The sequence below is a fragment of the Cebidichthys violaceus genome, unplaced genomic scaffold (assembly GCF_023349555.1).
Source record: "Cebidichthys violaceus isolate CVI_PGR_0920_01 unplaced genomic scaffold, fCebVio1.0.p SCAF_5, whole genome shotgun sequence".
NCBI classification, from domain to species: domain Eukaryota; kingdom Metazoa; phylum Chordata; class Actinopteri; order Perciformes; family Stichaeidae; genus Cebidichthys; species Cebidichthys violaceus.
Window position 1 is genome coordinate 10,972,332 of NW_027176705.1, and position 25,053 is coordinate 10,997,384.

General features: G+C 39.4%; 1 protein-coding gene across 1 annotated transcript; it reads left to right on the forward strand.

Moving 5' to 3' along the window:
* Positions 1-697: 697 nt before the first annotated feature.
* Positions 698-17,188, forward strand: trim66 (tripartite motif containing 66). Its single transcript, XM_068730950.1, has 18 exons — positions 698-756; positions 4,066-4,285; positions 5,114-5,327; positions 7,229-7,358; positions 7,686-7,802; positions 7,980-8,094; positions 8,353-8,499; positions 9,176-9,293; positions 9,669-10,486; positions 12,010-12,192; positions 12,536-12,665; positions 12,769-12,850; positions 12,939-13,125; positions 13,889-14,793; positions 14,914-15,037; positions 15,155-15,229; positions 15,998-16,150; positions 16,306-17,188. The coding sequence occupies exons 2-18, from the start codon at positions 4,277-4,279 to the stop codon at positions 16,540-16,542; spliced, it is 3,744 nt and encodes a 1,247-aa protein (XP_068587051.1). The 5' UTR covers positions 698-756; positions 4,066-4,276; the 3' UTR covers positions 16,543-17,188.
* Positions 17,189-25,053: the final 7,865 nt, after the last annotated feature.

The window sequence follows — 25,053 nt, forward strand, 5'->3', positions numbered from 1 at the left end:
AATACTTTAAACTACCAAACCATATATTCAGCTGATCTTCCATCTTTAAATGCTGATTTAATGTTAATGCAACAATAATTTAATATATAGGGACCATTCTGCTGCAAATAATACTTGTGCATCATTACTCAGATATAATTTCTAATGCACGTTTTTTAATTAGTTTTAACATCTTCTATTAACATCCTATTACAAGTAAAAATCCTGAATAAAAAGGATACTTGTGTAAAAGTACAGAGGTACTATAAGCAAAATGTTCTTAAAGTATACTCACTATGCAGAATGGCTTCTTTCACAGTGTTATATTATTATAGAATATACTACTATTCTGTGTTATCCCTAACAATACATGAATACTGAATAATAGGTGTCAAATAAATGTAGTGGAGTAAAATGGAAGTAGTTTATGTCAAATTGTTTACTTAGTTGCATTCCACCACGGCTTATAATGGATAATTTTCACATTGTGGTATTGTTACTTGTTATAATATGTGAATAGCATAGAATGTGAATATTTCTTCCATCACGTTGCAGCAGTGATATTTCCATGATACCTTTCTTACAAACTTTCCAAAAATAATCCAGTCTCCTCACCAAGTGTTACACTACAGCTTTGAGAAACGTCAGAAGTATTGCATGAGAACGAATGTAAAATCTCACGATTAACTGCGAGACTTGGATATTTCCAAAATTGTGGCCGGTCTGAAGAGCGACATCCGATGAGGGGGACTTGCTCTCGGTGATGCACGGGTCAAGGTAAAAGAAAACACTCACGCACTTAGGACAGAGACACAGCTGACATCACTGACAGGCTGACAGAAGTTCAGTTGCTCGGCAGACAGTCTCGCTCACACTCTGACATCCTCACACGCGCTCACTCTGATGTTTACCTGACATGATGCTTTTGCACGAGCTACGCACTTCACGAGCGGAATCAATTTGTTCACAGACACAGTTTGTGGACGCTCTGTGCACCAAACTATCCGTCTACTGACTTTATGTTTGCGGGCTGTCCTCTTGTTTTGTTGTGGATTGCACCATGATGCCATGATAGGGGCGTCATCTCATGCGCACTTTCTAAAACATAATATCACGCTCAGTGATGCGCTGGAGGTGATGTTGCTAATGCAGAGGCAGACTGAGGATGCGGGGGCAGCCACTCTGCAGTTTGACTGACAAGCTGGTTGTTATTAAGCGAAGACGCGTTAATAAAGTGCTGTCACGGTGACACGTTCATGAACAGATGGAACAGGCAGCCAAGCGTGTAACATGCCATAAATAAAATCCCAAATTCCCACAGCTTTATATACAGCGAGTAATACATCACAACACTACAGTGGTCTGCTCATACTTAATGGGAGTTTTCCTATGACTGATTTATTGTTTTATATTGCTATATTTCAGACAGAATAACACCACAAACTGGATAGTTGCAACAAATGAGAAAAAATCTGTAGTTTTTTCAAGACAAGTTAAAGCTCCCATTCAATTTCACTACAGGGAAATAAATATAATGTATTAGGCATTATGGGGGCAAATCCGATTACATTTTTCTTAAAGTTTAGGGGTAGTCTTTCCTTTTCTAAATTAAGGGTACTTGGGGTCACAATTTGTGATTTTATGCTATATAGATAAAACTGACTTCACCAAGGCCATAGCAACGATTTTAGAAATATTTGTCGAATTCATCTCAGTGCAACCTCACCCACTGATGAAATGCTTGAGTAGTCTCTAACAAAGCCTCTAAATGTTTGTTTCCCCCTTATTTTATTCAGGAATGTACCTGTATATATTCTATAAATTCTGTTTCTCTCTGACATCTGCTTCAAGTCCTTAATTAGATTTAATTTAAAGTAATATTTTTGCTTAAGCTGTCAAATAAAAACAATGAGAATCATCCTTCATATCCCACCATAATTGAGAGAATGTAATTTTTCTTGATGTCATTGAAACAAATATGTAATTTCCTCAGTGCTATACAGTTGCAGCAGCCCGGGACTGCACTATATTGTTTTACTGAATATTGCACATTGCAATCTGGCTAACAAATTGAAACAAATTATTTTAGATTTTGGTTTTAAATAAACTCAGGTTTTATTGCACATTTTGCATTTTTTTAATACAAAACTTGACCTAAACACTTAAACAATTTAACATGTTCTGTTAATTAAGAGCAGTGGTTAACTTAAAGCTGCATTAATCAATATAATATAATCAATCAATCAATAAACAGGTTTATATTGATATTGAATTAAGTGACTACATGTAGGCTAATTTGAAAGTGCTCACTCACAGAGGAGAATCAACTGTACAGCTTTCTGGATCTTTTTGACCATTTTGGTCTAGCATCATACAACCGTTATATCTCTCTGTTTGTAAAAGCCAATTTTTGCTACAGAGTTAGTAACAACAGCAACAAAGCAATGATATGTTAGCTTGTTTGTTAATCCTCTGTCCCCTGGTGGCTGAACATGTATTATATATGAGGCTTGTTTTTAAGGGAGCTTTAAAACAAGAGATAACTCTATGCATAAGAACAATGGTGTGGCTGCTGTGCATCGTCTTTAACCGTTTGACTTGAGGCTCATGGTGAGATCCCATTAGCTGAAGCAGTTCAAGCACCTCATGAAGAGAAGATCAACATAATGGATGAAATATCTTTTAACAAGCTTGTTTCTGTGTGAAGTAGCAGCAGCTAAATTAAGCTTTCCTAAGAAGAGCTCCTACAACAGGGTTTTGTTATTTCTTGTTGTCATTTCTTAAGAATGTATTTGCATTTCATAATCATGAGACAAGTGAAGATTTTTACTCTCCAGTTGATGGATTTCTTTGCAGCACAGTAAGTAAATTATCTGAGAACAGAAATAGTTAAATAACATAACAACTTTAGAGTTGTTGAAGATAATCATGCTTTCTCTGTGATCTCATCACTTCAGTGTTAATAGATGTTACATAGGGGGTGCTTTCAAGGGAGAGATCACTGTGTAGGTTTCTATTATTGAGACATCCCTTGAGATGTCATGCGTATCTAGTGCCGGCTTCACTTAACAGGGCAGGGAGAGTTGGCGGGAGGTTTCAGTTTAAAAGTTAAATGCAGTGAAGGTTCAGAGAAAGAAAGTGCACAGTTTGAAAACGCTATAGAGCTGAGTGAGAGGCAGGGTGTAATGCGACAGACTAATTGTGTTTCAAATTGGGTCTTTGAGCGCAGAATGGGGAATGGGATTGTTCTGAGCTCCCCACTGAAGCACCCAAGGATGAGAAAGTTGTCAGATTTGTAGGTCAGGCTGCAGGGGCTGTTGTTAGGCAGACTTGCTCACAGCTTGAGATGTCTCAGCGGTTTGACACTGGGTTATATTTGATGGTGCTTGTTTTAAGTTTGGATTGCTTTCAGCAGTACCCTGGTTCCCCTTTTTCAACTTTCATATTGTGATGTTTTTTTCTGCAAATGCAGGGTCAAAATATAATCAGTTCTGTGTCTAAATTACCTTCATCTTTGTCTACAGTTGGCTCCTTTCCTTTCTTCTGATAGTGTGCTCTGTTCATTTTCTCTGACATGTTGAGTTAAAATCTTAATTGATTTCACAGTGTTGGAGGGAATTGCAGGAGGGTACCCTGGTCCCATCTGGAGCTTATCAGAGCCTGACCCGGTTTCGGTATGCTACGTTAGCGTGTAGCTCCGTTGGGACCTGTTCCCTCCTTGTTGCTGACAAAGAGAAGAAGGCCACAGCCGTCCTATCCTAGCTCAGCCTCACATACCCCCGACTAGACATAAGCCGAACATCGCCTGATTCTGCCTCACGCTGCCCGCTCCAAAAAAACTTAAAGTTGCTTACAGTACACTTTCTCCCTCCCTCTCTCATTGTAGGTCACTTGGTCTTCCTTCCTCCATTTTGGAAAGGGCTTCCGGGGATATTTTGCCCTACAAAAAAATAATTATCTTATCTCCCTAATTCCCAATTATTATGCACAGGCTTATTTAAGAAAAAGGATTAGATTTTCTCTCTTTTTTGGTGGCTGCAACAGCATGCAGGGGGATGAATTTGACTGTGACACTCTCCTTTGCAGCAGTGAGAGGGTCCTACACTTGGATGAACTGGGGGAGGAGAGAGCACAGTGAGGCTGTCATGTAAGCCGTCTCCTCTGGGGCCACCTCTCTGTGCGTGCTGCTTCCTGCCTCAGGTAGAAGCCTCAGTGCTTCTGCTGCCAAGGCGTCAGGCTGCTCGCTCTCCTCTCCCTCCTGCTGAGAAGGCAACAGCTCCACTCTCAAAGCACTGAAATGGAGAAGGTAAGATGTTTGTTTCGGCATTGTTTCCTATCTCGATCTTGACACAGCTGGAGGTTGTTTATTTTTGTGCATAAGTTTCTGAGTTTGCACTGTTGATCGTGTGATTGAACCCCTTTAGGGCACTGTGGGCCTTTCTGTGTAGAGTTGACATGCTTCCTGTGTTTGTGGTGCTCTCTCCTCACCCTAAGAGGCATGTTAGATATTAGGGATACCACTGCCGTTACATTTGGACAAGTGTTAAGGCTTTAAAACTGGATTTGGTCCAGAGGCGCTTTTCACCGATCCTGAATTGGTAAGAAGGTTCAACTGCAGAGGATGAATCTCCCCACAGGGAATAATAAGTCATAACCTAGCAGGCTGCACTGTGCATCATCTTACTAGGTTTCCTTAGACATCTTGCATGCTCTTTTGTTTAGCTCATATCTAAAACAAAATCCAATGTAAACACAAGGGACTAAGAGGAGTTTTGTAATAATATCCTATTTGAACAGATTTTATGTTGTTCCTTTTCAAAGTTTACTTGCATCATGATGCTTAAATGCTCATGGTTGTAAAATTAAATCAATGTTTAAACGTAGTCAAACGATGCTCTAGCACAGGTTCAATTCCACTTACATTCCTCTGAAAGCCTCTGAGACGTTTGGTAGCATGAGAACAGATAACAACTCTTGAAGTTGTGATTTAGCCCAAAGCAACGCGGCACCACAAATGTTTCTGACATATGCCACCTTGTCGTTTTATCACATGGGCATCTGTGTGTGTGGGAGGGAGTGTGCCCACTGTATATTTAATACACAAGGAAGGTTTTTCTTTGTGTGTGTCTTTCAGAGCTGCTCAGAGTGCTCAGTGCCGACACTTGCACAGAGCCTGTGTACACTCTGCAACAAGTGGTTGTGTTACCAGTGCACAGATGTGCATCAGCATCAGAGAGCCCCTACCACTTCCCAGTACACAGACATGCACCAGCAACAGAGGCCCAGTGCCGCCCAGTGTCCTGAACGGCTCCAGAGAGGCTCCAGCTCCCTGCCTCTGACTGGACAAGGCAAGATATTTACATTTTTTAAGACTTTGTTACCTCCATTTCCAGGCCTGTATGACAGACTATCATTGTGGCTGTGCATTCTGCCTCTCTCTCTGTCACCACAAAGCCTGTTCTGGCTTTTTTGTTTTCCCTCTGGTGCTCTGTTTGTTTGTTAATCATGTCTCTGCAGGAACCATTGCAATGAATAATGCATGTCAGTGGCGATGGCTGATAATAGTTGCTGGAGATCCTTGTGTTTTATTACACCTCTCTTTAACAAGTGGCCCAGATTCCTTCTTTTTTTGCTAATATTAGTGTGTTGCTATTTAAAGACCCTCAAATATGCCTGGCAGCTTTGTTGCCAGCTGCTTGTGCAGATCTGCATCACACACGTTGTCAAATCATAAAGAATAAGTCCTTGACATCCTTATTGTGATGTGGGACTGTTACTGTTTGGTTTGTGTACTTGTGAGAAAAAGCTGTGTGACTGCGCTGAAAGACAGGATGTGGTCAGTCAGATCAGAATGATGCACACAGGGTGATGCTCGGCTCTTTACCACAGAGAGGTGTGATGATCTGCAGGCAGGAGGGGGTTGGTTGAGGTGAGCCGGCCAGCAGAGAGCAGTAGGGCTGCACTCATTAGCCGTATCAAGCTATTGTTAGGTAGACGTTCTGTGGGCCAGTTTCTACGGTGACCTATTTAGAAATGTGTGAGAGATAGAGAGTGAGCATTAGTATGTGTGTGTGGTTGGTTCATCAAAGGCAGATTGGATAGCTCTGAAATATTGTTCACCTACATCTCAATACTCAACTTGCAACCTATTTCCCGCAATTGTATTATTATTTTCGTATCTAAGTGCAGAGGTAGGCCAGATTTAATGATGCATATCAATATAACTCATCACAGTTTACTTTTAACCCACCATGTCAAAGTTTAACAGACTGCTTATACTATGAAAAGCTACATGAACACAAAGAGATAATGAGTGTATTGAAAGATTAGGCTTTCATACTTAGCTCATTATGGTAATTTTTAGGAAGAAAGCCATGTTAAAAAAATATATATTTAAAAAATATATAAAATATAACTAATCTAAAAATATAGTGTCTCCCCATCTTCAAAACAGCCAGGCTGTCTAAAAATATAATACATGCTGGAAAACTTTATTGCCAAATTCATTGCATGGGTCTAATACATTTTTTTTTCAATTTAGGCAGACTACACCCAAAATTGGGGTGGTTGTTAAAATGAATAGATTGTTTACACTAGACATTCTGGAAAATATGCCTACTCCCTTTCCAGATGAGTGTTAGATAAGAAAATTGATACCACTCTCACATTTGTACAGAAGAAGCTAAGGCCAGCAGCCAGTTAGCTTAGCTTAGCATAATGACAGGAAACAGGGGGAAACAGCTACCCTGGCTCTATCCAAAGGTAACAAAATCCACCTCACACCAAACTCACCAATTAACCAAAACCAAAGTTGTTGTTTTATGGGGGGCGGAAACTAGCACTGACTTTAATCCATGTTAAGATGTCTCTGTCTCATATTTTACCTTCATTTGCCCTACTCTTAATTACTCAAAAACACAACATTTTAAACGTGCAAAAGTTCTGAAGTGCAATTGAAGCATGAGATGATTCACGCCTTTAAAGCATCTACAAGCTAACTAAAATACAAATTAATATTCAAACCAATTTTCCTATTCATCAAACAAATTTCAACCCTAATAGAATTTAATTTAATTCCTCTAATAAATCAATTTCATATTTTTTATTAAGTTATAAAAACTCCTTGTGAGTCAGTTAGTTAGTTGTTTTTTATTCTCTTTAAATACTATGTGTACACACTAATGGTCCTCCTCTAGCTGTTAGTGTGAATTGCTAATTCTCCTCCTCCCTCCCTCCGTATGTCTTTTAGGCCCGGGGTCGTATCCTTGTTCCCTTCTGATGTGCCACTCTCACAGACAGGAGCCCTTGGAGCTGTTTTGTGAGTCATGTGACCTTCTGTGCTGTAGCAGCTGTCACCTGTCCTCCCACAAAAACCACAGGTCAGTCCTCAGATACACAGCACAAGGACACTGCAGAGAATTGCTAACCGCAGGTTAAAAACTTCCTCCGAGCAACAACTCTCTTGAACTGCCTTGTCACTTTTATCATCTGTATCTGCATACACTACCCTTGGCTCGCCTAATACTTATTAAGTATTCATATGCTTTTGTTTTCTGTGATGTTACAGTCCAGTAGCTGCCTCTAAGGTCACCTGCATAATGTCTTGTCCCCAGGGGAAACAATTTTAATTGTGGTGTTCTTCATGCCAAAAGAATAAATTAGTGAACTTTCTGTGTGGTGGATGCTGTGATCTCTCATGTGTTCAGGGTGGTGCAGATTGGGAAGGCCCTACAGGATCAGCAGTGGCTGTTTGAGAGCCTGATGGTTCAGGTGGATGAGAGGAGGTCGGCAGTGGAGAACAATGCTAAGCAGATAGAGGACAGGTTGGTGAAGAGTTATAATCATAGTCCCAAGTCTGAGCAACCTCTGCCACAAATGCTCAATAATTTAACAGTGTGAAATATAGCAAGCCAATGCATAAATTAATGTCTGAAATGCTGCTCTGTTCTTCTGCATTTGGGATTTTTCTCACATTTATTTTCTCCTTTCTGTCTTTGAAGACTTCATGGAGTAAAGATTGCACACAGGAAGGCAGAGAACCAGATTAAAATGGCAAAGATGATTATGATGAACGAGCTTAACAAACGAGCCAACCTATTAATAGAGCAACTGGAGGTAATTACTTTCTTTTTCTTTCCTTCTTATCGTTCTGCCAGCTGTGAATCTATATGCAAAGAATCAGTAACCGCTGTGATATAATCAGTCCTGAAAGCAACCAAACAAGGACCCCTAATAATCTATCAAAAACTGCTAAAGCAAACATCTCAGGAACTACATCTGTCACAAAAAGAGCCATTGAGTCAGCCCACAGTCCAGCCATGACTCTCTGTGTGTCGGTAATTACTTGATGCATTTTTATGGATTTCTTTACAGAAAATCTCAGAGGACTTCCAGCAGCGTCTGGAGGACCAGCTGCAGGGGGCAATCGAGATATGTGGCCAGCTGGACCATGTTCAGAAGTTCATCACCTGGGCCTCGACACACCACTGCAGAGGCCCGGTGCTCTTCAGCAAGGCTCTGGTACGTCGAGAGGGCAGGCAACAGACGTGCACTGTCTTATTGTAACACACACAGCCCTATGAGGAAGGAGTAATTAATTGCCGATGCTTCTTTGTATTTAAAGGGGAACTTCAACTATTATACGCTTAAAGTTTATTAGTCACAGCACTACTGGAAGCAGTTGTACAATGTCTCCTGGTTTTCTAGAGCTTTGTAACAGTAAGCCTGAGTAAATTACTCAAGTTGCATCACTGGGGTATTTCGGCTCCGGCTTGGAAGCTACAAATTAGATAAAGAGAAAGCCTGTGTTATAAACTAGGAGAGTGGCGTTTGAAAGATGCAGGCATTTACCAGACAGGGAGGGTTAAACAAAAGACAATTATGACAATTATTTTGCACATCTCTTGTGATGCCGGTAACTTTAGGGAAGTGCAATACTAAATGACTTTCATACTCTTTTGATGTTATATTCATGGCTGGTGCTTTTTTCAGTGTAGGATGTAACTCTAGTCTTCTAAAGCTAAGAGTGGGATATCTGTGCTATTGCAGCCTGGTCTTGGTGTTTGATTTCCAGCAACTTTTCTTTCAGCATTAGGTGTCAACTTTATTTTTTAGAATTTTACTATAGAAATCAGTGCCTGCAGCGGGGTTTGCGGAATATGTCCTGTTTTTTGTTAATACAATATATGTTCTTCAGATTTCTCTCCAGATGCAGCAGCTGCTTCAGTCGTCACTCCACTCAGACTCTTGGAGTCCTGTCAGGATCAAATTCAATTGGGACGCAAGTTACTGGACAAAGCAGATTTCCTCTTTAGGTATGATTATTGTTATTGAAGAGAGATGGTTATATTGCAATGGTTGTATTACAGGAAAATTCTCATTATTCAGAAAGAGATTGAAACTGAAAATAAGCCCACATGAAAAATATGAATGGATTAAAATAAAATTACATTTTTGCATAACAGGATTCAATGAATTTGCAAAAGTTTTTTATGGCATTTAAGCATAATTGTTATTGATGTGTGAATATTGTTCAATGCAACACTATCAATATTTTTGCCAAAGTGAGATACCTTCTCAATCCCAAAAAACTTTCTGCTGCATAGCTGAAGCAAACAATTGTTAACGTTGTTAATCTATTGCATAATTTGGTTGGACAGAGCTCTTAATGTAACTCTGTTTCTCTGCAGGCCAGCTGACTGTTGAAGGGGGAAACAGCATTTACCCTCAGGGCTTGGCCTGCTCCAGTATTCTCAGGCCTCAGCCAATCACCCGCTTGGCTCTGCCGTCCGTGTGTCACAGAGGACGAGAACCCGGCTGTGGGTACCAGAGCTGCTGTGAGCTCCAAATGTGTTGCGTCCATGGCATTCCCTCTCAACCAGATCTGTCCAGTCTGGATAAAGGCCAGCTGGAAGCCGCCCTTTATAACTCCAGCTGTGTTCAGCCTGCCCTTTTCTCTGCCTCCTTGCACCAGAGCCAGCAGCTCCAGAGGTGCTGGGACCCAGACAACTCGTCGCAATGTCCTCCCACTTCATCACCTGTCCCGATCATGGGACCCATCCAGCTTAACTGCAGTCGAGGATCTACATCCCAGCCACAAGCTGCTGCCTCTCAGCCCCAGTCTCAAACTAAATTGTATCTCTATCGCCAACATCAGAGAGAAGTTCTTCCAGACAGCCAGGCTCAGCCAAGTGCAGACCGTTGCAGGCCAAGCCAACGTCAGAGGAAGCTGTCGACCAGTACGGCTCTGCAGCAGCAAGTCAACCACACAGTCATGGACAGAGATGTAATGACTGAAGAGAACTGGGAGGAGAGGTGCAGAGTGGAGGAGGCTCGAGGACAAATGGCAGCAGTTGAAAGCAGAGCGCTGCTGGATGTGGAGCTGCAGCAGGACAGGAGGGAGCAGAGTCCTGTCCTGCAGCTCCATGTCCCTCTTGCAGCAGAGCTGAGAAAAGAGCTGCAGAGAAACAGACCTGCACTGATGCTCAGAGACCACAGAGATGGCAGGGTGAGAGATTAAGTTAACAATAACCCTAGACTAATACTGAATATTGCAATATGTAGAAAAAAAAAAAGGAATCCTCAGATTTGATTGTTTAAAAGTTTTGTTTGTATATTTGTTTGTGAGCAACATCAGTTACCGTGAGATGTCAGCGAGGCATGCGGTTGGATTTTGTGCACCTCAGTCTTCGTTTTTTTGTGTCACACGTGGTTCTGCAATGTTTCTATGGCCTCAAACAAAACCACACCACCCTGTTTATACACACCTTTCAAAGCCCACAATGTATCTGTCAGAGTCAGGCCTATTTCCTATTAAACACAGATGTTCAAATACTCGCTCAGACAAACACAAAGAACAAAAGACAAAGGCAACAAAGCCTAATTAAAAAAAAATGCATCATGCAGTGACATTTAAATCACATCAAAAGCCAGTAGGACAATGTTTTACATATGGGAAGTGGTTATTGTATTTTTCTGAAATGTTGAAGTTTGAGGTAGTGTTGAATTTAAGGCGGTACTCAGTTTTAATTATCTGTTAATGACTGAAACTAAAGGAAAGCTTTATTTTAATACCAGAATGACCAGCTGACAGCTAGCCTGAAAACAGATGGTGCAACAGAAATGTGCTCCTGCTTTTATGAAGAAAGGATGATGGGAAAACAAAGACCTGGTCTGACAATTATAGCTGAGCTGTTCTTAGCAATGTATCTCAAAACCAGGAGAGCACTGTTTACGAACACAAGATGCATTATTTAGCATTTTCAAGTCACACAGCATCGGAAAACGACATAAAACCACTTGGGCGTCATTTATGTACTTAACCTGTCATTAATAAGTCGCTGAGGGAATAGAGGGAGCCGCCAGTTTAATTTCAGCTCTAGTTTGCTCTTTGAGATAAATTCGTACATCCCTCCATCATTCCAGAGAGAAGGATTATAGTCTATTTTCCTCCACATTCTAAATCCTGCATACACCTCCCAAGGGGCAAGGATCAGGTAAGTGTTTTAATCGCATGATACTTAAGAGTACATGCTCGGTGTCTACGTGGCCTGAATATGTATGATGATACACTAGAAAAAGAAAAATAGAGGAAAGCGAGATGTGTTAAAAAATAATCTAAATGATTTGTCAGCCCTCCTGCTCTCATTAGCTGAGGTGTTTAAAGGAGCTTTTTGAGACACTTGCATTAGTTCAATTGTAGTAGAAGAGAGGAGAGAGTGTTAGTAAATTATTTGCTGTCCTGGTTTAATCAAATGGCCAAACTGCACCACTGAACCTACATGTTAGCATTGTAACCAAACATTTTCATTGTCTGTACTATAACATATGCAGCTGTGTGGGCCATTCTCCATGTTGGTAGGGATTGAGTTAAGTGTCTGACTGTGTGCATGTGACACTCAAGGTGGTTTCCACTGCACACATCCCACTCCTTTTCTCTCCTGTCTGTTGTTAATAGCATGAACAGGGGCATCTGTGCATGCAATGCAGCTTGAAAACCTGCTCAGTTTTGCATGTTTGTGTTTCTGACAGAGATCCACATCCCTGGAGATGTCGGTGACAGCCCATGAGTGTGTATCTGATGTGCAGAGCAGCAGGCTCAGCCCTAGTTTAGTGTGCACAAGGAGGGAAAGACGCTCCCAGAGCATCCCGGCAGAACTGGCAGCCCCTTCCACCAGCCCTCATACTGAAAGGCCTACAGGAGCTGCAACAAAGGTAACCCTGCATCAGAAAATAATCACACAAGTGCAGCTCAGCTGTCAGATAGAATGGAGGTGATCCGTTTGTACATGTCAGTTCTGGTTTTGCAAAGCAATAGCCTACCTCATACACAGTCAAGATATTACTCTGATTAAGGGCTCCAAATAACTATTATTTTCATCATTGATTAATCTGCCTATTCTCTTCTTGATTGTACTTTTAATCATTTTGTCCATAAAATGTCCGAAAATAGTGAAACGGTTTTCATTGGAGCTCTGTCCTCAGATTGCTTTTTTCAAGTTACTATATAACGTTGCATATACTAATACGTGTTACATAATGTTTGTCTTGTTCTCAGTATGTCAGTATGGATCCTAAACAGAGGAGAGCCTCAGATGGGGTGCTTTATGTTGTCAAGGAAACTTCGTCTGACACAGCGCCCTCCAGAGGTCACCAGTCTCCTCTACTGTCCTATAAGACAGAGCCAGGTGCTGCAAAATACTACTTTCGTAACTTTCTTACCATGCGATTCTTTCTCATATCCTCAACTAAACAATTTACAAAATACATGCTCATCATATTTCTCTTTAGATCGTTCTTTTTCTTGTGTAAATGAAGAGCTTGGTTATGAGACCAAGGGGAAATGCAGTGTGTCAAGAAACAGCCACAGCAGGTGTGTAATAACTGTCCAGTCAAACATCTGTCCATGCACAAATCATGAAAATAAGGTTTCATCATTCTTTCTTTACTTGCCTCTAAAGTAACAGAGATGTTCAGAAGGACTCAGGAAAGCCAAGGGTTCCAGTGGTTTGCTTAGAGCGTCTCAAAATACTTGTGTCTCAACTCCCCCCACATGGACGACGGCAGAGCGACCCTCTACCTGCCAGCGGGACGGAGAAGAGCGAAACGCTGCCGCAGCAGAGGGCCAGGCATGATGCAACTCCTGAAGTATGTCTCATTTCTGTGCATACAGTAGAGGAAAGGTGAACCTATAAACACAGCAGAGGGAGTCAGATTGCAGAACATCTTTAATAATAATAAATAATGCTTATGATAATAGATGGATATATATATAAATATATAGTATACAAGTGTATTTTCTAATAAACAGAACATATTTTCATATATGCCAAAATGTTTTTTTAATCAATATGACATTGTATAATTTTATCACCATGTAATTTATATGGTTGAATTTCTATACTTTTTGGATACAACCAAAATGTGTCAGAGAAAATATCAAAAACTGTCAAGTGAAGTTATTGTTTCCTTACTCAAAAGTCTAACAGTGTTTTGTTCAGGAAGACTTCTTGTATGGCTGCTTGTGTTTTGACAACTATTTGAGAAGTTTTGGTTTCAGTAAAGTATTGTCTTAATTGTTAGTATTGTAACAACGTTGTGATGTGTCAAGGAAGGCAGACTAGACCATGAACAATGTGAAAATACTTACCATAGGGTTACATGGCCTATACTGTACATGATCTACAGAATGTTGATGTAGTTTTGGAATGATAGTTACTTATTTATTTAATACATCTTAGAAATCCCCAGAGATTCTAGTCAACATGCTGTTAAAATTATGTTTAATTCAGCTAAATGCTATAATTCAGCAAATATATAAAATAAAATATGATATAAACACACATGACAACATTTGTTCTCTTCTGTTCTCTTCTCTTCCCTTCTCTTCTCCACTGTGTTGTACACATAGGAGATAGCTGGAGGCTCTGAGACCACGAGGACCACCCGCTCACTCACAGCTCCACCATATGCAGAGCGGCAGAACCGTAATCAGTCTACCGCACACTCGACCACTAGAGAGTTTGACAGCCGAGAGACAATCAGCTCCCGTAAAGCATCCACGTCTCCGTCCGCTGACCCTAAATATGTACCACAGAGTTACTCTGCACTGGACCTGGACTCTGACTCTGATCCCAGATCAGTCTCAGAGGACGCAGTTGTTTCTCAGGCTGATCCAGACCCACAGCTATACTCAGATGCATCACTAGATTCTCACCCAAATGCAGAGTCTTTATCTGAGGCTGAACTGGAATGTCTGGCTGAGGAGGAATCACTGGCTGCAGGAGAGATGCGGCTCTGTGGTGGAACTGACATCACGGGGGATTCAGAACCAAGTCTTGAATATGAGGCAGACCCAGAATCAGATGCAGGAGCGGGATCAGAAGATGGCCAAGGGCTGGACGCTGATGCAGAATCAGACGATGCTGAAACCGAGTCAGACGTCCAGCCTGACAATGATCCCAGTTTACAGGCAGGGACAGACTCTGACGTTGTATCCGATCAGCCTCCAGACTCGGTGGAGTCTGAGCTTGACGTAGATTCTGAACCTGAACTCACAACCGACGACCCACAACCACTTCGCTCTGACTTGGAAGAGGAGTCCCACATTGGTGGTGCTCAGAGGCCGCTTCTGATTTCAAACCCTGTCGCTCAAAGAGCCACCGAGGAAGTCCAGCCTGATCAGGACAGTGCAGAGATGGAGAGTGAGGACTTCTGTGCTGTGTGTCTAATTGGCGGGGACCTGCTGTGCTGTGACAGCTGTCCAAAAGTTTTTCATTTGTCTTGCCACATCCCGTCTCTGCTAAGCTTCCCCTCGTAAGCTTCTTATACTGAAACATGAAATGTATTCAGTACATTTAATATTACTCTCTAACCTCCTATCAAACTGTTTATATGGAGCCGACAGAACCTGATGCTGTTTCTTATCCTGTTCAGAGGTGACTGGGTGTGCAGCCTGTGCAGAGACGTCATGCAGCCAGAGGTTGAGTATGACTGTGAGAATGAGAGAACATCTGGAGAACACACATTGGCACATGGACTGCCCGCCTGTGACCAGAGAGTAGGCCATTTTATTAACTGCATTTATAATAGTCATGGCTGGTGGTTTTTCTGTGACTTTTTCTGTGACTTTCCTGCATTTATAACAATTTTCTTTCTTGTTTGGTCATGTTTGTAGAAATGTGAGCGGCTGACTCTACTGATCCTAAGTAACGTCCTGAGTGCTCCCTTCCATGAGCCCGTCAGTCCACTTGTGAGTGATCACCCTTTTACTTTTATAGACCAGTTACAGAAAATGCCAACTCCTTTTCATAATCTCATTTATTTTTCATTATAATTACAGGAACACAGTAGCACCATGACGATTTTTCTTCGTTGTTTCGGCATACATAAACACACTTAAATTGTTGCTATATCCTTCAGGGTTTGGTGGCTTAACGGTACCCTGTGGAGTTTTTTTGTAACAAACAATGTTATGTTCAGTTTTTCTCACCAAACCACATTGACTGTTCCCTTGAGGCCTTAAAAACATGTTAAACATTTGCAAAGCTGATTTTAAAATTGTTTTAAGGTGTGCATGTATATGTCAAGTGGACCCACTCATACAAACATTGCAACATAGCGCTGCTAGTAGGTGAAAATTACACAGGCTTTTCATTTCCATTAATATAGATACTTAAGGTTATCTCCTCTTGTGTCCAGTGCAGTAAAAAGTCACAACTGAATTTAATCAAACACACTATAAAGACTCTACGGTTTATATATGCTCTGCTGGACCATCTCCATGTGTGCATATTTCATTCAAGGCAGGAATAAGGATTCCTCAAGCAAGCAGCCTACACATAGGTGGTGCCCTATTTGTCATAATGATCCATAATGCAATCTATGGAACATTTATTTGATGCATTTTGAGTGCAGAAAGACTTATGAGGTAATTACATTACAATGAGTTACAGGGAGCTAAAGTGTCTGGGTGGATTATATCCAAATCAGTGTTAAATGCCTCTGCTTTTTCATGCAGGCTCGTCATTACTACCAGATCATTAAGAGGCCTATGGACCTGTCCGTGATCAGGGCCAAACTCAACAAGAGGAGTACTCAACATTATAACTCGGCAGAACAGTTTGTTGCTGATGTCTATCTCATGTTCCGCAACTGTGCAAAGTTCAATTATGTAAGTTAAAAATGTATATCCTGTATGTGTATATTCAATGTACAATTTGTCTCATAATCACAATGAATCCTTTAAATTATAAAAATTATAATCATCAGTCAGTACTTCACCAGCACTGATTTGAGGGTAATAGCTCTTTCCCTCTCTGAACACAGCCTGACTCAGAGGTGGCTCAAGCAGGCCGCAACCTCGATGATTTCTTCACCTCCAATCTGAAAGAGGTTTTCCTGGAAAGAGTTTTCCTTGCAGCAGAGGCGGACTCTGACAGCGATGAGTACGATGAGGCCTACAGGACCGCTGAGAGTGGTTTCCACTGGCCAGAGAGGAGAGAGCAGTGCCACAGGAAGAGGAAGAGGAGACACTCTCTCAAGTCAAGGAGACAACACTTCTAACCATGGAGTGCAACAATGGACACAAAAAATGCTGTTTTTGTGAGTAATTATGCTGTTTTTATTTAGCAGCCTGTGGGGCTGTGACAGTGTTTCCATTCTTGTAATATCTATTTAGTGGTTTGCAATAATATCACAGTGCTGCCATCCAATGGCAGCTGAACATACTGAACTGTACTTCAAATATTTGAAGCATTAACGAATGCTGGGAGTATTCATTTTCACTGCAAGCTTCAACTGATCAAGGAAGTAGAAAGTGCAAGACCCGACTAGGTTTTGCTTCATATTATATTCAACAAATCAAACAGAGTTTGTATGGTGGCTTCTGTGGCTGATGCGCTGGAAATTACATTAATTATTTACATTCAGACCTCCTAAAATCACATACCCAATGCTGTATGTTGTATTGTACAAAGAGGTTTCTGTAGTTTGATGTTTATTAATCTCACTTTGCATTTTAATTAAGCGGATTTCTGTACTTTTTTTAGGTGAATATAGCTCTGATTATACACAGCATTTTGAAACTTTGATATGGGTAAATACTGTATTTATCATATTCGTAAGCACTCAAAATATTTATACATGTGTAATTGTATAGAACTTTATTTTACTATATTTTGCATTTTAATTAATAAATGATTGCAGGCAATTATCATAGGTTTGATTATTGCTATTATTATGTGTCTCAGTAGCATTTTTTTGGAAAGCAGCAGTGAATGCTTTTGACTTTGTCTTTTGACCAGAGTGATACAGAATGTGAGTGATTGAGGGCGCTATAGCCAGTGTTAGAGCGCAACAGGACACATGTATTTTCATGTTTGTTAGAGGATTTATTATCCAAATAAAACAATCCAAGAAAATTTTAATTTTACATTTAACCATAAATTAGGTTTGTGTATACATTAAGTAAGCTTTTTGTACCTGTGTTTCAGCAAGACATTGTACTCCTCTATGGTCTAAATATCTCAGGCTTAATAAGAGTGTTAGGTATTGATATCATTCAGTATTGATGATTATTTGTAGAGCCACACTGTTGAGAGAAAATTACATTTTGTAATAGCAGCTGTTGTAGAGCATTTTCTGATTTTAAATATTCTTTACTAGCTTCCTGCAGCTAAAGATAGATTTTACTTGTCAATAAGAGTAATTACTGCTCAAATGAAACTCTGTGCACTCCTTGGTCATTGTCAAGAGTAGTGAATATACAGTGTATGAGATGTTGCTTCCTTTGAAATCAGTAAACGTAATCATATTTCCTTTTGTATGAGGGGAGACTGATAAACTATAGTTGCTGTCACTGTTTCAGGAGAACAGTCTGGTTTGTTTCTTTCTTTTTACTGTAACAGTCAACATTACATGCACATATATTAGTATCAATAAAATGCATTCAAGAGAAATTGTATTTTCTTATTGTTTTCCATCTGACATTAATTATCACAAGTTACAAATGAAACGAACAAATGGAAAAAAGAAACTTTTGTCACTCACAGAACCACAGTGCACTGTACAAGTGTTTCTACAGTATACAACCAGCACTCAATATGAATTGCAGCCATTTATAGTTGGATTGGTATTGGGTTTTTTTCATCTCCAGTAGTTCAAATATATTGATAAAATAAGACTGCAGAACTTTTTTACATTATACATACATGCATTTCTACATGATAGGATGCATTCCAATCTTGATTTGGATTTAATTTTCCATTATTTCAAAAGATCCAGGCAGGTTTAGGGGATAGTGAATACAACTTGATTTTGTCTCCCTTGAAAATATCTTCTAAATTTCATCCTCTAACCTAATTTCATTGTGCTTCTCTGAAGTACAGTGATAATAAATCCAGTGTGTTTGAGTTGGATCTCTGATCGGTAAGTGAAGCAACAGAATCCTTACTTGTTATTGTGCGGAGCTGCATTTTGTAGCAAACTGTCCAACACAGGGCATGGATAACATGCATAAGCTCTTTTTAAAAGCGGGTAAGTCAAATTAAGTATAGTGAATTGTAACAATTAACAAATCAATTTCCCTGCAGTTCTTCTAGATACAATAAGCACTATAAGATGCAAGGATCAGTTTTAAGAGGATGATGAGCACATGAGCAGATACAGCTATAAAACAGATGGTAGATGAATCAAACGCACTGTAGTTCAAAATGAAGTAATGCTAACATCTTCATGTTAATTACACAAATAAGTCTGTACAAATGTATGTTACAGTTTGAGGATTAGTTAATACAGTTTGTTTGAGTTGACTTGGTTTTTTTATATAGCTTGAACAAAAGCCTCATCGCTTCTGAAACCATTATGACATTTTTTCGAAAACAATTAGTTATCCTGAATCTTCTCACACATCCTGTGGTCTAACACTAATTAATAAACACAGAGGCTTTACTCTAACTTTTAACATTGCTGTGACTGTCGTACACTATTCAGGAGTCAAAGCTTTTTAACAATTTGTTTGATTGTAAAGCCATATGTAACATTTTTGAAGGTACCACTGAAGGAAGTAACTGTCCATTATGTCAGTGAGGATTCACATGTAGCTCCATGTTTCTATGTGTGTTACACCTCCCTTAGATGTTTTAATGCACTTTCTTCGTGGCCTGATGTCATAGCAGTAAGAGGGGGAGCTGGAGGTGGGAGGAGGAGAGTTTGGGGACTTTTTGTACTAAGTATGGCCTTCAAGGTAAGCATTCCCATCAGAGTGTAACAATGATTGTAACTCAGACCATAACCATCCATCAAACTGCCATGAGTGGCAGAGCTTTGATGGGGAATCAGCCTAAGGGGTAGCCCCTCCTAGAAGACTGCTCTCAGGGCAAAAAATATAAATTAGATATGCTTTTGGCGAGTTTACTAAGCCACCAGCAGCAATCCATATCTTATATCTTCAATCTTTTTGACACTTGCCTCTCCTTGTTTTCCGTCTGCTCTGAATTTCTCAACCTTAGAAACGTCTGTATACAGCTCAAAATGTTCAAACCATTTTGCACGACTGTATAGATTTGATTAAACATCCAGTTAAAGCAGTTGAATTAGATTTTCTGGAATACATGAGAGAAAGAGAGATGCAGCTCGCAGGAGTCTGTCTTAAGAGCAGACATGATGTCAAGTCGCTGCCTGGCTGCCTTTTTACCCAGGATACACTGCTGGCTCCAGTCTCTATTTTGTGGAAAATGTTTCATTGCATGTAAAACAATACCTATGTCTCAAATTTAAGGGGAGTAGTTCATAAATGCTCTTAATGGCCCAAAATTCCTTTTCGCCGGATTTCAGTATCTGATAGTCTGTTTTAGATCTAGTCACACAATAGAAGGAAGGAAGTATCTTATTAGATACATTGATGTCTGGAGAAAGGACAGCTTTATTGGAGTTTTGTTTTTGTTAAACTGAAATATGAGTACAATACAGAAACTGTCCAAGTTGCAGTTTGACGTCAGTTGTAATGTGCTGTAAAAATGTTAATTGTTTATTTAGGGATAGGAGGGATAAAATGGCATCTTTTCAAATACTGTACTGCTAAACTTTCCTTCATATATTTGTCTGTGTTTCTCTTTTAAAGAACGCATACAAAAATAAAGTGTAATATGCACACTGTTTTGGTCAGGGGGCATCTTGCTTTGTTATTTCTCGAGTAAGGTTTGTGACCTTTCATTCTGCAAACTTGTAGTAAAACATTACAGGATTATAATGAGGTACCTCTGGGACCTTTGATGATCAAAGAAAAGGGCAGCCAGACAAGCATTGAGATAAAATCAGAGCTGACCAGTGAAGCACTATGTGTATTTTTGTTTTGGAGTGAATTTTTTTCTTGAGGTGACCTTCAAATTAAGTGCTCACATCTATTTGGAAAGTCACGTTTGATCAATTTGTTGTGCTGGACACTTAGCCCCGATGCCACTTATGTTTAGAAAGACTCATCCTGTAATATTATCTATTTTTTATTCATTAATTTATTAAAGGTTTATACAAGGAAAACCAGACTCAATTTAGATATTTTTCCCTTTGTACACTGTAAAATGTCCATGAAGCAGTGGAGACACATGAAGAGATGCTTTTGAATTTTGCTCATGACACTTGTGACACACACCTATACTGTTTTGCAAAATAACACATAAGCTATGAGGAAAAATGTGGCTTGTCATTCTCAACACCTACTGTATATCCTGAAACCTTTCTGTGTCATCTGTGTGTCGGTCGACCTTTTCGTCACCCTGCTTGCAAAACTGGTCTTGTTGGCTGAGAAGGGGCAGAGACTCTGCATGTTTTCAGTTGTCTCAGGGGGACGTGGGGTGGTGAAGCAGCTCTTCCAAACACTCGTCTGTGCAGAGAGAGTACAGAAGAGAGACAAGAGGAGGGGGCGTTTTAACAGCTCATTTCCCACTTTTACCATCATGAATGAAATTAAGTTGGCTCTGCTGGGAGCGAGTGCTGGTAAAACAGGTGAGCACAGCAGTCTTTTTTGTGTGTAAATTATGCATGGTAGAGAGTACAATGTAGACTATATGGAAGTGTGATAACTTTGTATAAGTGTGTGTTCATTTTAAATCAAGATTGAAGACTTTTCTGTTTGCTGCTGCCTTTAATTGAACCAGATTCAACGATATTAATCAATTTCATGCATTTCTGCATTTTACTAATGTATTTTATTTCTTACACTGTTTTTTAGTGTTTTAATGACTGTTTTTAATGTTTCAATGAATGTTCTTAATTGTTTTTTTAAATCTCCTTTTCTTTTGCATTATGTTTTGATGCTTTTAATGGTTTTATGTGAAGCACTTTGAATTACCTTGTTGTTGAAATGTGCTATACAAATAAACTTGCCTTGCCTTGCTTTTATTTAATTTATCTGATATACATCCCATTATAAAATAAATGTGATGTTACACGTTGACATTATGTTAAACCAAGACAGATGCTAATGGCAGTATGATATTTGTAGAGTAATGTAGCTCTCAATCACCACACGCGAGGATAGATGGAAATGCATTGTATTGACTTAACTAAGCAATTCAGATTTCCATGGAAAGAAGTGACTTTGAAATGAATGTGTCGGCTGAAGCTAACGGGATGATTTCCAACCTTTAGCTGAGAGGAAACGAGATGACTTTTCTGTGATCTCCTGTGGATCTACTGGGCATGTTGAAAAAATAATAAGCACTCAACTATTGTTATGATTTTTTTATGATTGTTTTTAGTCTTTACGTAAGACTACATGCAACTAAGTTTCATTGCAAAACTATTTATGAAATTTAAAATGACATGCTGTATATTGAAAAATATAATGTAATATATCCAACATCATTCAATATAAGGAAGGATTCCATATATACTTTGTAATACATACAAGTATTGTGCTATCTTCAAAAACATATAAAAAAAAATCCAATGACAATAAAAGAAAATGATACAAAACTGAACATTTATTTTATACTCAGATATATAATGTATGGAGAAATATGATACTTTTAGGAAAAGTTGCATTATTTGTTATGTTCAGCAATATATTACAAATACTATGTTTGATGTATTCCACAACCCTATTGAGATATGTTGTATTACTAAAAGTATATCAATATATGAAATGTACTTTCATCTGTGTTTTTGCATAGAGGTGAGCAACATAAAGATCCATGCACACTTTTGCAAGTCTTTTTAAACAAATGCCAAATTTCAAAAATCTGTTTCTTTGTTACTCTCCCAGCTGTTCTGGTGAGATTCCTGACTTAACATTTTATGGTGAGTAATGTCTTCAGTGCCAATTTGTAGATATATTCATCAAACCAATATTTTTTTTATGTCAAAGAAAGGCACTTCATTTACTGCTCTCATGGGTTACCCAATGTGTTTCTGTTGGCCTCACCTATTATGTTCATCAATCTAAAATGAGTCAACAAAAGCTTGTTTTCAGTCTGTGTCATATGTGTTTGAAATCAGCGATGTGCACATTTTACCATCACAAAGTGTTTATCTTGCAGGCTGAATGATAGTAATAGAATCACAGTTTGCAGAGGGAGTTTTATGTTTAGAACCTCTTCACTTCTGCTCTAAATGATTTGGTTTGTTTTCCCCCTATGTGCAATCATGCACCACAGTGATTAAAGTAATCATTGTCCCATAGTTTGACTAAACTGGCATCATGCTGTGTTCATTGCCTCTCATAAGAAAGCTTTGCACATTTGCATTCAATGTGTTTAACTCTCCACTTGTATTAATGTTCATGAGTTAAGAATTGATTAATAGCATATCCTACTTTTTATAGCAAACATATTTTTACTTGTTTCTTTGCGGATTCATTATACCATGAAGGATGTCCATTGATGGCAGACAGTTCAACTTGGTTATATTTGATCCATGTTCACAGGCAAAAATAACATGTTTTAATTATTGTCTTCTGTACCATATAAAGTAAACCAAATGTTACCGAGGTATTCATAACAGTAGCCTGTAGCTGTAGTAATCACTCAGCCTTTAAAGCTTTTTGTTGCGACTATTGCGACAGCAGAATATAGTTACTGGGGGGCACACATAGTTTTCTTTACCACCAAAGTTTTTACTTTTATTGGCTGCAAAACTCAAGAGTCTCACATAAAAGTATCTCATTGACAGTGTTGCCATACTGTGCTGTAGCTAATTTACTCTCTTTTGGCACCCTTCTTGTTTATCTTAGCAAATGTTTTACCAGGTTTTTTGCAGCTTTAGGTAGGTTTAAGAAGAAGTATCTTATGTTGAGATCAGTTAATAAATGTTGTGTTGTGTTTGATCTCCGCATCCACCTTTGCTGTGTCAGAGTGGAAGCAGCAGGTGTATCCTGTGGGAGCATGTGAACCGGCCAGATGGATTTGTGGTGGTGCACACCATCACTGACCGACTGTCCTTCCTCCACGCCACAAGCATCCTGCCGCAGATCAAAGAGAGTTGTAAGGGGTGAGTGACCGTACAGTCTGCCGGGAATGAAGCCGAGCTGAGGGATTTACTTTGATGAGCTAATGAGTCCCATTCCTGAGATGAATGTGTGTGGACCTATCGGGGTGAGGATCAGCGCGGTATGCTGCGAGTCAAGGACTGCATTCCACCACGCTGTACTGGGATGAGCAGAAGTTTCCCTGTATGAAGTACAGTTTGACTTTGTAGACAAACAGAATCAATATGAACCAAGCACACTGGGCTGAGGGCATCTAGATTTTGGTTTCATACTAGTAGTGGAACCTCAGAGGTCCTCCAAGTTAATTAACTGGATAAATAATCCCTTTAATTTAAAACAGTTAAGGAGATCTGTGCCTTTTTCTGCACAACATTAGCTGTCTGTGCTTCGCAGAAACCATTTCACGACTTCCATGACACGAGGAAGTCATATTGCAAGTGCAAGTGCACACAGTATACAGCAAGAACATACTGCAGGACTGGTTGTATAAGCTTATAAAGTTTAATTTACATGTATATATTTATTTGTTGGTTTATTCAACAAGGAAAATTATTACATACTGTACATCTTTATAAACACTGCTGTAGATGAGCCAGAATTTATCAAAATGTAATAACAAATCTTTAGTCCTTGTACAGATTTGACACACAGTCAACCAAAAAAAGAATATAAGATTAAATTCAGGATTTTAAGGATATCATACAGGACACCTTAACACTACACTGCTAGGTCCTAATTCACCATAAATATTCATGTACTTCTGTTAGCAATGTAGAGCATTAAAAGCAATACAAAATTTAAATATTAATGCTAATAGATTTATGTGTACAACGTTGGGCTTATTTGTAGATTACTACAGCAGCTTCACGTATTGATACTACTAAAATGTTCTGGACACAACATATAAAGCATTTTTAACTTTATGTTTTTGAAGACCTGGTGCTGTTGTTTGGTCAGTTTGCACTTGGGCATCACCACTATAATGAATCTGATCTGCCTCAGGCCCCTTCACCACCTGGTTCACAGGTTGTTGTATCCCGGCTTTAACCTTTTATGGCAGACTGGTGGACTTTCCAGGGGCCGATCCTTGGCTCAGGATGACAGAGCTACTTTGAAATCTAACTTCTTCACAAAACTGATTTGTCATGTGATGGAGAACCTTAAGCACCTTGCAGACTGCAGACGATACAGTGGCTCCAAATCCATAGACAAACTCATCAATAATGTCTCTGGTAAAGGCGGAAGTCTGTCTGATGGTGGAAATCAGTGGTCATAATGTCTGTAGCTAAACATACGTATTGTCTGGATACTCTTTTTTTAGCTCAACAAATATATAAACATATTCTACATTTGCATGTCAAAATACCAGTGACCAATGATACATAATTAAAAATGTTTACTTTATTTTTGTCCCCTCACAGCAATTGATTTTACAGCAAGGCATATTACAATGTACGAGTGAACATAGACATACAGTACAGTAAGGGGGAGGGGAGGCGTCCTGAATGAAGTGGACTAGTCCAGCAAAGTATTTAATCAAACAGTGGACACTGTAGGTAGGGTCAAAGGTCAAAGGTCAATGATTTCACAGC